The 12,778-nt window shown below is 44.7% G+C and overlaps 1 protein-coding gene across 1 annotated transcript in view; it reads left to right on the top strand.

The window, feature by feature from the left end:
- Positions 1 to 12,778, top strand: part of LOC109925160 (mast/stem cell growth factor receptor Kit-like) — a 74,449-nt gene that overhangs the window by 34,318 nt on the left and 27,353 nt on the right. The window contains exon 20 of the mRNA XM_048603481.1: positions 3,194 to 3,321. Within this exon, the coding sequence (XP_048459438.1) occupies positions 3,194 to 3,321 (128 nt within the window). The remainder of the gene's footprint in view (positions 1 to 3,193; positions 3,322 to 12,778) is intronic.

The following is a 12,778-nucleotide window of genomic DNA, read 5'->3' as shown; positions in this document are numbered from 1 at the left end:
ATTATTTTCTGAAGAAGGGTCTAGGCCCGAAACGTCAGCCTTCCTGCTCCTATGATGCTGCTTGGCCTGCTGTGTTCATCCAGTTCTACACCTTGTTATCTCAGATACTCCAGCATCTGCAGTTCCTACTATCTCTGATACAAGGATAAGAAGATAGTCATTTGTTACCGAAACAAAGCAAAATCTTTTCACTCCAAGTGTCTGGAATTCTTGACCCACAGAAAGCAGTGAATGCCTAGTCAGTCAGCGTATTTGGAATCGACATTGATTGTGTTTTGTACACTCTGAACTGAGGGATCTAATGTTAGTGAATGAAAGCTGAACTGAGGTGGATGATCTGCTGTAACCTGTTTGAAGTGGAGTGCAAATGAGGTAGGCTGATTGCCACTTCCTACATATCGCACCTTATCGAAAGCTTCCTGAAGGTAAACCACATCCACTCATCAATTCTACTTGTTACATCCTCAAAAATTTCCAGTAGATTTGTCAAGCATGATTTCCCTTTTATAAATCCATGCTGACTCTGCCTGAACCTGTCATTGTTTCCCAAGTGCTCTGCTATTCAATCTTTTATAATAGACTTTAGCACTCTCCCCACTACTGATGTCAATAACTGGTCTATAATTCCCTGTTTTATCTCTACCTCCATTGTTTAAACAGTGAATGAATGAGATGTATTTGTCACATGTATTTTACAGTAAGAATGCAATAAAATACAGTGAAAAGCTTTCATTTGTCACCACAATTCAGCGCTGCTTTGAATAATTTAAGAATAAATTTAAAAAAGATATGGCTTAAAGAGAGTCCATCCGTTTTGAGCCAGCCTATCACCATCAATTCCATGCTGTATGACTCAGTGATGCCTGCACTGCCATTGCTCCTCCATCACCATCTCCACTGGATCCAACCAACGTTAAAGTCGCCAATCTTCACGTGCAATCTTTCGCCACTGAGCCTACCTCACCGATGTCACCTCCCTGATGTTACTTTAGCTGAGGTTACAATAGCTACCCTCCCATCTATAGGACCTGTTTCAGAGTCTATAGAATCTTGAAAGATGATTGCCAATGCATCCACTATTCCTAGGCCCACTTCGATCATAGAATCCCTCCAGTGTGGAAACAGGCCCTTCGGCCCAACAAGTCCACACCGATCCTCGGAGTATCCCACCAAGACCCATCCTCCTATAACCCATCTAAACTACACATCCCTCAACACTATGGGTAATTTAGCATGGCCAATCCACCTAGCCTGCGCATTTTTGGACCATGGGAAACCCACGCAGACACAGGGAGAATGTGCAAACTCACACAGACAGTCGCCTGAGGGTGGAATCGAACCTGGGCCCCCGTGCTAACCACTGAGCACTTCCTTAAGTACTCTGGGATGTGGATTACTGGGCCTTGAGATTTATCCATCTCTAATTCCATCTATTTTCCAACACTATTTTTCCACTAATTATGGATTTCTTTCAGTTCCTCCCTCTCACTAGACCCTGTGTTCCTCAACATTTTTGAGATGCTGTTTGTGTCCTCCACTGTGCAGCCAGAACCAAAGTATATATTTAATTGGCCTGCCACCTCTTTGTTCTCCATTATAACATTCCCTGTTTCTGGCCGTAGGGGACCTGCATTTGTCTACACTCATCATTTTCTCATCAACACCAACAATGTAGTACTGATGATTACTATCGCAGGGTAACACCAACTGTTACCAAAGAATCCCTACAGTGTAGAAAGATGTCATCCAGCCCATCGAGTCTGCATTTACCCTCCGAAGAGGAGCATCCTACCCAGAGCCATGCCCCCACCCCGTCCCTAAAACCCTGCATTTCCCATGGCCAATCCACATACCCCTAGACACTGTGGGCAATTTAGTATGACCAATCCACCGAACCTGCATATCTTTAGACTGTGGGAGGAAATCCACACAGACGCAGGGAGAACGTGCAAACTCCACACTCCAGTCGTCTGAGGCTGGAATTGAACCCAGGTCCCTGGTGCTGTGAGGCAGCAGTGCTAACCACTGAGCCACCATACTGCTTGTGCTATCACCCCCTCACACAGTAACACAGATTGTCAGATCCAGAAGATCAAATCGTTTGGAATTCATGGTGAGTAGATAAATTGGATACAAAAATTGGCTTGGTCGTAGAAGACAGAACGGGGTTGTAGAGGGATGTTTCTGACTGGAGGTCTGTGACCAATGGTGCTGTGCAAGGTTCAGTGCTGGGACTTCTGTTGTGTGTAATTTATACAAATGATTTGGATGAAATTGTAGGTGGACTGATTAGTAGGTTTGCAGACGACACAAAAATTGAAGGATTTGTGGATAGTGAGGAATGTTGTCAAAGAACACAGCAGGATGTGGATCAGCTGGAAAGTTGGGCGGAGAAATGGCAGATGGAGTTTAATTCGGACAGCTGCGAGATGATGCATTTTGGGAGGTCAAATACAAGAAGAAACATTACAGTCAATGATAGGACCCTAAGGGGCATTGATACACAGAGAGATGCTGGGGTGCAAGTTCCTAGCTCCCTGAAAGTGGCAACACAGGTGGATAAGGTGGTAAAAGAAGGTGCATGACAAGATGCCTTCATTGGTACAAATGTTGGCAAGTCATGTTGCAGCTGTATAAAACTTTAGTTAGGCCACATTTGGAATACTGCATTTTTGGTGACCCCAATATAGGAAGGATGTGGAGACTTTGGAAAGGGTGCAAAAGAGGTTCACCATGGTGTTGTCTAAGTTGGAGTGTATTGGCTATAAGGAGAGATTGAACAAACTTGGTTGTTTTCTGTAGAGCTTTGGAGACTGAGGGGTGACCTGATAGAAGTATATAAAATTATGAAAGGCATGGATAGGCTCAATCGTCGGTCTTTTTCCCAGGATGGAAATACCATTACAGGATGACAACAACTTGACCATCTCAGAGTAACAGCGACTCTGAGCATCCCATGGAATCACCAGCTGTGACCACCACAGGGTAACACTGACTGTTACCATCGCAGCATAACTGGTACCACCACAGGGCAACACTGACTGTTACCATTGCAGGGTAATACTGTCTGTTACCATCACAGCATAACTGGTACCACGCAGGGTAACACTGACTGTTACCATCGCAGGGTAACACTGACTGTGACCATGTGGTGAAAAACTGGCTGTGATCAACTTGACTTTGATCACCACAGTTTAACAGTGCCTGTGACCATCGTAGCATAACACCTACTGTAACCATAGCAGGGGTTAACACTGATTCTGACCATCGCAGGGCCAACTGTTACCTTAACAGTGAAACAGCATCTGTTACCATCATTGGGTAACACAATTGTTACCATTGCATAACAACACTGACAGTTACCATCGAAGGGTAAGATCGACTGTGACCATTATAGGGTAATACCGGCTATTAATATCACAGGTTAACAGCGACAGTTACCATCCATGGAAACAGTGATTATTACCATCTCAGGGTAACACCAACTGTGACCATCTTCATGTAATCCTGACTGTGACCACCTGGGAGTAACATCGAGCAAGTTACTTTGTTTTTCTGATGGAATAATATACTAGTTAGCTCAGTGTGCGGTATGCTTGGTTTGCAATGCAGAGTGACGCTAACAGTGTGGGTTCTATTTCTGCATAGTATGAGATTACCATGAAGGAGTCTTCTTCTCAACCCACCCCCTTCGCCTGAGATATGGTGACCCTCAGGTTAAACCACCACCAGTCGTCTCCCTCTCTGTCTCTCTCTAAGGAGAGCACAGTCTTCTGGGAATATGGCAACTTCTTAAAAAAAACTGTCAGCTATATTGTCAGTCTGAGAGTTTTACACAGTCAGTCTGAAGGAGTTACTCCATCAGTCTGAGGGTGTTATACTGTCAGTCTGAGGGTTTCACACTCAGTCAGAAGGATTATATTCAGTCTGGTTGAGTTACATTCTCAGTCTGAGGAAGTTATACTGTCAGCCTGAGGGTGTCCGAGTCATAGAGTCATACAACACTGAACCAGAGCCTACAGTCCAACTAGTCCATGCTGACCATGTGCCAAACTAAGCTAACCCCACCTGCCTGTACTTGGCCCATATCCCTCCAAAACTTTCCTATTCATGTATTTATCCAAATATCTTTTAAACATTGTAACTGTGCTCACATCCTCCACTTCCTCTGGAAGTTCATTCCACACATGAACCACCCTGTGTAAAAATAGAATTGCCCCTCATGTCTTTTTAAAATCTTTGTCCGCTCCCCTTAAAACTATGTCACCTAGTCTCGAAATCCCCCAACCTAGGGAAAAGACACCTGCCATTAACCTTATCTATACCCCTCATTATTTTATAAATCTCGATAAGATCAGCTCTTAACCTCCCACGCTCCAGTTTAAAAAAAACTTCCAGCCTGCGGTGCTGCCAAAACGATGCCACCCGAAGGTTGCAGGAACAGCAACTCATATTCCGCTTGGGAACCCTGCAGCCCAATGGTATCAATGTGGATTTCACAAGCTTCAAAATCTCCCCTCCCCCTACCGCATCCCAAAACCAGCCCAGCTCGTACCCGCCTCCCTAACCTGTCCTTCCTCCCACCTATCCCCTCCTGCCACCTCAAGCTGCACCCCCATCTCCTACCGACTAACCTCATCCCGCCCCCTTGACCTGTCCGTCCTCCCTGGACTGACCTATCCCCTCCCTAACTCCCCACCTACACTCGCCTTTACTGGCTCCATCCCCGCCTCTTCGACCTGTCTGTTTCCTGTCCACCTATCCTCTCCTCTATCCATCTTCTATCCGCCTCCCCCTCTCTCCCTGTTTATTTCAGAACCCCCTTCCCCTGCCCCATTTCTGATGAAGGGTCTAGGCCCGAAACGTCAGCTTTCCTGCTCCTCTGATGCTGCTTGGCCTGCTGTGTTCATCCAGCCCTGCACCTTGTTGTATCCAGCCTCTGATTGTAACTCCAACCTTCCAAGCCTGGCAACTTCCTGGTAAATCTCTTCTGAACCCTCTGCAGCTCAATAATATGTTTCCTATGATAGGGTGTTACACTGCCAGTCTGAGGGGGTTACACTGTCAGTTTGAGGTGATATGCTGTTAGTCTCGGAGTTGTACTGTGGGGGTTACGCTGTCGATCTGAGGGAGTTACATTATCAGTCTGAGGGAGTTAACCTCCCAGTCCAAGGGAGCTACGCTATCAGTCTGAGGAGGTTACGCTACCAGTCTGAGGGAGTTATACTGTCTGTCTCATGGAGTTATACTATCAGTCTGACAGTGTTATATTGTCAGTCTGAGGGAGTTATACTGTCAGGCTAAGCGAGTTACACTGATAGTGTCAGGGAGTTATACTGTCAGTCTGAGCCTCACAAACTGAAACCTGCAGCATTACACAGCACACTGCAACCAGGAGGGGGAAGCACTGTATAAGCAATTGGAGTGTTGTTTGCATTAGTCAAGCTGCCTTTCCAAAACAACCTTAAACAACCTCTCCTCAGCTACCGGGTTGAACCCCACAGTCAATCAGCAATTCTTTACTGACCTGTCAGATGCAATTTGTTCTTAAAAAACAGAACCATTCCCATCTTGTGTTTTTAAAACGTAAACTCACAGGATATGGGCATCACTGGCTGGGTCATCAATCATTAGCTATCTTTCTTTACTCTGGAGATGGTGAGCTGTTTTCTTAAACCGCTGCAGTTTTTGGGATATTGGTGCATTTACACAGCTGTTACAGAGTTTGACTCAGCATACTGAACCCCAAAACAGGAGCCTCGTCTCCATCATTCATTCATCTCTGGCCTCGGGGTGTGCAGTGGCAGTTGAGGTGATGGGGGAGTGCAGAGTGCTGGATCTTATCAAACTCACCCCATAAACTACCTCCCCTGCCCCTATGGTGCCCCTCTTGCCCCATTCTACCAGCCACAGTTCCTGGAACAACTTCCCTCTCACTGCATATCCCCTTAAAGACCAGCATCCCTGTGCCACCTTAGAAAGGCCGCTATGTGCTCGGGCAGACGTTTGCAGTTTGGTGTTACCCCTCACTGGAAACATAATGGCACAGCGGCCACAATGCCAAGGTGTCATGGCATGGAGATGGCACAATCGATGCTCCCATCCACTGGAACCTATGCCAATCAAGTCCTTGTCTTTGTCCTCTCAGGAAGGCAGTCACAGTGAGCAATGTCCCACCAGTGCCTGGCTACATCACTCTTGCTGGCAAAGGCCTCAGTTAGAAGCATAAGAAACAAAGCAGGCTGTTAGCTCGGAGAGCAGTCTGTGGTGACATAGCCTGCTGATGGAGTTTGCAGATACTCCTCCGTACTGAACAGCCAAAACAGGAGCCTCGTCTCCATCATTCATTCACCTCTGGCCTCGGGGTGTGCACTGGCAGTTGAGGTGATGGGGAGTGCAAGGTCCTGGGTGTAATAATCAGCTGGATGCATCTCACTCATTTAAGCCACATTGCACACATTCACTTCCCAGAGCTCGACAAATGTCATCCTTTCAAATATCTATCCAATTCCCCATGTCTGCGTGGATTTCCTCCGGGTGCTCTGGTTAGGTGGGTTGGCCATGCTGAATTGCCCGTAGTGTCCCGGGATGGGTAGGCTGGGTGGATTAGCCATGAGAAATGTAGGGTTACAGGGATTAGTAGAAGGGTGATCTGGGTGTGATGCTGCTTGGAAGGGTGGCGTGGACTCAGTGGGCTGAGTGGCCTGCTTCCACACTATAGGGATTCTATGATTCTGAAAGGGTTTAATGATTAACTAGTACTTTTGTAGCCTGGTGTAAACAGGTTGAGAAAGACAGTTTTGGAGGCTAGTAGGAATTTGGTAGAATTTACTATTGAAACTGTTTCCAAAGACTTTTCAGATTGTGCATCCCAGATCACAACAGCTCACTCTGTCTAAGAGAAAGTTCTATACCTCCCTTTCTCCTAATAGAGTTTGTTTACCATGTTGTAACTCTGAAGTTTGTCTCCTCTGGTTATTAACTCCCCTGCCCCTCAAATTGTCTTTTTTTGTGTGTGTCAGATAGTTGTTTTTCTCTGCAGTCATCATTCCTCATCTGGCAGTTTCATTCTTCTGCCTCTAACTTCCTCCAAATGCACCCCGCCCTTCCCCTCCCACCTTCTCCAACTCTCTTTCCGCTTCATTTTCCACTTTTCTTAATTTTACTCCATGACTAAATCGGTGCAAGTTTGAGTTCTTGTAAAGACTTAATCTGCTCAACGAAGTGCCGAATACAATGTAGAAATTAAAAGAAAAAAGATTCCCAACCACAACACAAAAACAGGAGCAGTATTAGACCACAGACTCTGTCAAAACACTTGATATGGCCATGAAAGATCCTGGGTTTCAACTCCACTTTCCTGCCCATTCCCTCTTCCTTAATTCTCAGAGACCAATTTGTCTATCCCAACCGTAAATATATTGATGATGGAGAAGCTTCACCTCTCTGGAGTACAAAATTCCAAAGACTCACAACCATCTCAGTGAAGTAATTTCTAATCATTTGGAATCTCTCAATATCTACCCTTCAAAATCTTGAACATTTCAATGAAGTTGCCTCCCATTCTTATAATCTCCAGAGAATTGTATCCAATTTGCTCAACTTGTCATTACAAGACAACTCCCTCAGCCCAGAGATGGGACCTTGTACCTAATGAACCTTTGCTATAACATTCCATTGCAAGAGCATTCTTTTCTATGTATGGAGACCAAAACTGATCACAGTACTGCAGATAATATCATTTATGGTTGAGATTGGATTTTTGAATTTGAACTTGTGGCATATGGGTTTTCTGTGCTTCTGAACTGGGGCAGCTCACTGGTTAGCACTGCTGCCTCACAGCACGGAGGACCTGGGTTTGATTCCAGCCTTGTGCGAACTGTCTGTGTGGAGTTTTGCGCATTCTCTCCCTGTGTCTGCATGGATTTCCTCCGGGTGCTCTGGTTAGGTGAATTGGCCATGCTGAATTGCCCGTAGTGTCCTGAGATGTGTAGGCTGGGTGGATTAGCCATGAGAAACGTAGGGTTACAGAGATTAGTAGAAGGGTGGATCTGGGTGAGATGCTGTTTGGAAGGACTCGATGGGCTGAGTGGCCTGCTTCCACACAATGGGATTCTGTGATTCTTAAAGGGTTTAATGATTAACTTGTACTTTTGTAGCTTGGTGTAACCAGGTTAAGAAAGACAGTTTTGGAGGCTAGTAGGAATTTGGGAGAATTTACAAGTGAGCAATGTAAACAGTACAGTGCATTGAACTTTATGATAGAAGTTTCTGGAATTGTTTCTTTTGGGCTGAGGAAAAACACCAATAGCTTGAAAAAAAATATTTTTAAGGTGAGAGGAGGAAGATTTAAAAGGGACCTGAGGGACAGTTTTTTCACACAGATGGTGGTCCGTATGAGGAATGAACTGCCAGAGGAAGTGGTGGATGTAGGTACAATTACAACATTTAAAAGACATTTGGACAGGTATATGAATAGGGCCAACTGCTGGCAAATAGGTACAGTTTAGCTTGGGAAACTTGATTGGCATGAATGAGTTGGACCAAGGGGTCTGTTTCCATGCTGTATGATTCTAAGACTCTATGTTGGTTCACCAAAGACCTGTACAATTGTAACACACCTCTTTATTCTCATATTCCAATTCCTTTGCTAGAAAGGCCAACATGCCAGTTTACTTCCGGATTGCTTGCTGTACCGCATGCTGATTTATTCCATTCCTTGCATGACCACATTCCAAGTCTCTGTGAGCAGCAACACTTACACATTTCACACCCTTTAAAAATATTCTGCCTTTCTGTCCTATCCCCAAAATGAGTGACCTCACACTTGCCTACATTATAACCCATCTACCATCTTGCTTCCCAATCATTTATCCTCTTTGCAAACTCTTTGTGTCCTCGAGACAGCTTACCTTTCAGCCCAGCTTGGAATCATCAGCAAATCCAGATACGTTATTTCCCATATCTTCAGCTCAGTCAATAATGTGGATTACAAATGTCTGAGGCCCCAGCACTGACCATTGTGGCTCTCCACTATTCACTACCTGCCATCCTAAAGAAGCCAAATTTATGCTCAATCCCTGCTTTGTATCCATTAACCCATCCTCTACCTGTGATGGTATATTATCCTCAACTTCTGGAGACCTTACCTTGTCTATTGTCTTTGTAATCCTTATAATACGCTTTTTGGAAATCCTGGTACATCATACTGACTCCTCCTTATCTAGTCCATTAGTCACATCCTCAAAAACACTCTAAAAAAAATTGTCAAGGAGGATTTTCCTTCAGTAAAACCATTTTGACTTGTTCTAATCATTCCTCGCTTTTCAAATACATTGTTACGACCACTTTAAAAATAGATTCAATCATTTCCCAATAACTGACATGAGACGAAGCTGACTTGTGGTTCTCTTCATCCTTTCTTAAAAAGTAGTGTAATGTTCTCTCCACACCTGTTCCTCGGATTGCCTTGGAGAGTCCATCAACTCTTGATGTATCTCAGGTGCTGGGCTAGTGATGTCCGTTAGAAGGCAGATACTGTGGGTTATTATGGTCAAGGGCAGTATTCACATCTCTGAGTCAAAATTTCATACATTTAAAGACCACGACAGCATGAAAGGAGGCCATTCAGCCCATCACATTTATGCTGACTCCTTTGAAGGGCAATTCAGTTAGTCCTAAACCCCAATTCCCATCCAACATCACTTTTTTTTTTGTTTTCTCTTTCATGTATCTATCCAATTCATTTTCAGAAGTTACTATGGAACTTACTTCCCTTTCCCCATCAGTACATTCTAAATCCTAACTGTTCCTGATATGAAAATGTTTTCCCTCAAGTCACTTCTGGTTCTTTTGTTAGTCACCTTCAACCTGCACCTCTGGTTATCAATCTCTTCCCTATTCACTTTATCTAAACATTTCAAAAGTTTGTCTCTTTCCCCCCATCCTGCATATCTGTCCTCAGATGTTTTTGCCCTAAGGAGAATCATTTCAGCCAACAATTCTGGTTAAAATGTAACATCAATCCTTCATCAATGGAAATCTTCCAGGAAATCTTTATTGGGCCCTCTGCCGAGCATTCATGCCCTTAAAATCCTGCTGCGGCAGAACTGGACTAACATTCTAGCAGGAAAGTTCTCGCAAACATCCTAAGGCAAATACTTATCCCTCAACCAACATCACTGAAAGATACAGATCCCCTGGTGTTTAGTTGTGTGTGGGAGCTTGCTATGCACAGATTGTCTGCTGGGCCTCTGGATATTGATTCTACTTCAAAATACTTCATTGATTCAAAGATTCTTTGGGACATCCTGAGATGTCATAGAGTCATAGAGGCTTACAGCATGGAAACAGGCCCTTCGGCCCAACATGACCATGCCACCCAGTTTTCATAAATAATCTGGTCCCATTTGCCTGTGTTTGGTCCATATTTCTCCATACCTATGCATCTATGTACCTATCCAAATATTTCTTAAACGACAAAATTGTACTCCCCTCCACCACTACCTCTGGCAGCCCATTCCAGACATTCACCACCTTCTGTGTGAAAAAAAAAAAATCCTTCTGGACCGTTTTGATCTCTCCCCTCTCACTTTAAAACTGTGCCCTCTAGTTTTAGACTCCCCTACCGTGGGGAGAAAGGTGAAAGGTGCACACGAAATACCCATTCATCATACCTTCCTCATAAATTATTCATATTAATCCTGATATTTACTTGACTGTCTCATGAAATCTGAAACTTTCCACAAGGATGGACTATGTTGGGAACTTCAGTTGTGTTTTTGTAGGAGGTGGAGGGGCCTATTCAGTTCCTTGAAGTTTATTTCAAAGTTCTGTAAAATTATTCCTCACTCCATCTTTCTGTCTCAGATACATTGCCCCTCTGATCATTACTCAACCGAACTTGATTAACCTCCATTTTCAGTAGATCCATATCTTCTGGCAAGATTAGGTCTACACTCAGGTTTGTGAGCATGAACAGTTTTAATGGAATGAAACCATATAGTGGAGACGGCAAGAGAGAGCCTGTCTGAGATCCTTCATTGTGACCATGGTTCTATCTTATCCTTCCATCATCGTGGCTCCTTATACACATACTCAGTAGCTCCTATTAGATTAAAGATACAGTTAACCTTTAGGGCTCTTGTGGTACAGTGGTAGTGTCTCTACCTCCAGGCCAGAGGGTCTGGGTTCAGGTCCCACCCTGCTCCACTCTTGTCACAATGTGTCTGAGGAGGTTGATTAAAAATATCTTCATTTAACCCTTTACTAACGATGATTTCATGCAGGAGTCAGATTGAGCACTTGAAGCTAAAGGGATCAAAGAATAAGGGGGACAAGTGGGAACAGGCTGTTGAGTTGAATGATCAGCCATGGTCATATTGAATGGAGGAGTATGGAGAGAGTGCAGGATATCACCCTATGAAGGAGAAAATTCTCCAAACATCCCATCTGAATGGCCTCGATCTAATGTTGAAGTTATGCCCCCTGTTCTATACGTCCCTCCCCACACCCCACATGAGAAGAAATAGTTTATTCCTACTCATCTTAATCCATTCAAGGGAATGCAAGACTGGTCTATGCAGCATGTCTTTATTATTTGATCCTTTTAACCTTGCTTTCCTCCTGGTCAAACTCTGTTACACTCCCTCTAAGGCCGAGCAATCCTTACTGAAATCAGTGCTCTGAGCTGAGTAGCACATCATTGTCCCCACAATGTTACAAAATGATCTTTACCCACGCCACTATTTCACTGCCTGTTAATGTCCTGAGCTGTTACCAGTTCCTCAAAGAGGCTTAATTTTGATTCATTTTGAAATGACGTTCAGTGTAAGGAAGTATTTACTGAAGCTCTGTTTTTATTTTAAGATTTCCCTTCCCTTCTGAGGTTGGTACAATGATGGTGTCAGCAATTAGTTCTTGCCTGCATGTATTGATGTGGGTTGCGTGCCAAATGCTTGTAGACTGTGCCTGACATTGATGAGGTTATTAAAATCTGAACATGATACCATAATATGTCAATTGATTGGCACAGGAGTAAACCATGCAGAGCAAGATCCCACGTTTGATCCATTTGCTCAGTGGCTGACTGCAGTGAGTATAGGTGCATTACAGTTGCTGTCAACACATTAGATAAAGAGTACAAATAGAAGCACAGTCATGTATTCTCAGGTACAGGAGTACAGTGAAAAGTTTATAATGTTGCCCCACTTAGCGCCATTTTAGGTACAAAGTACCTAGGTACAGAATGTAGATACAAATTAGAGAAATGAAAGAAAGGAAACATGTTACATTACTTGACGGTTATTCGTAGTGTAAGTTAGAAAAAATGAGAAATAAAGTTAAAGGACAAGCATTACAGTCTTTCTATAAAGGGTCTGCAGTTAGAGCAGCACAGGGGGTTTCCACATGTGGCCTAACTGGGTTTACAATCCACTGACCAGCCGCACCTGTCCCCCAGTTTAACAACAATCCTGCTCCGCTCGAGCGTCTGGCCCACTGACCGTCCCCGCTCCACTCCAGGCCCACTGACCGTCCCCGCTCTGCTGGAGCGTCTGGCCCACTGACCGTCCGCATGGCCCACTGACCGTCCCCGCTCCACTCGGGCCCACTGACCATCCCCACGGCCCACTGACCGCCCCCACTCCACTCCAGGCCCACTGATCATCCCCACGGCCCACTGACCGCCCCCACTCCACTCCGCGCCCACTGACCGTCCCCATGGCCCACTGACCGTCCCTGCTCCACTCCGGGCCCACTGACCGTCCCTGCTCCACTC

This window comes from Rhincodon typus, chromosome 12 (genome assembly GCF_021869965.1).
Source record: "Rhincodon typus isolate 14 chromosome 12, sRhiTyp1.1, whole genome shotgun sequence".
NCBI lineage: Eukaryota > Metazoa > Chordata > Chondrichthyes > Orectolobiformes > Rhincodontidae > Rhincodon > Rhincodon typus.
Note: the sequence above shows the minus strand (reverse complement) of the source record. Positions and strands in the feature narration are given on the sequence as shown.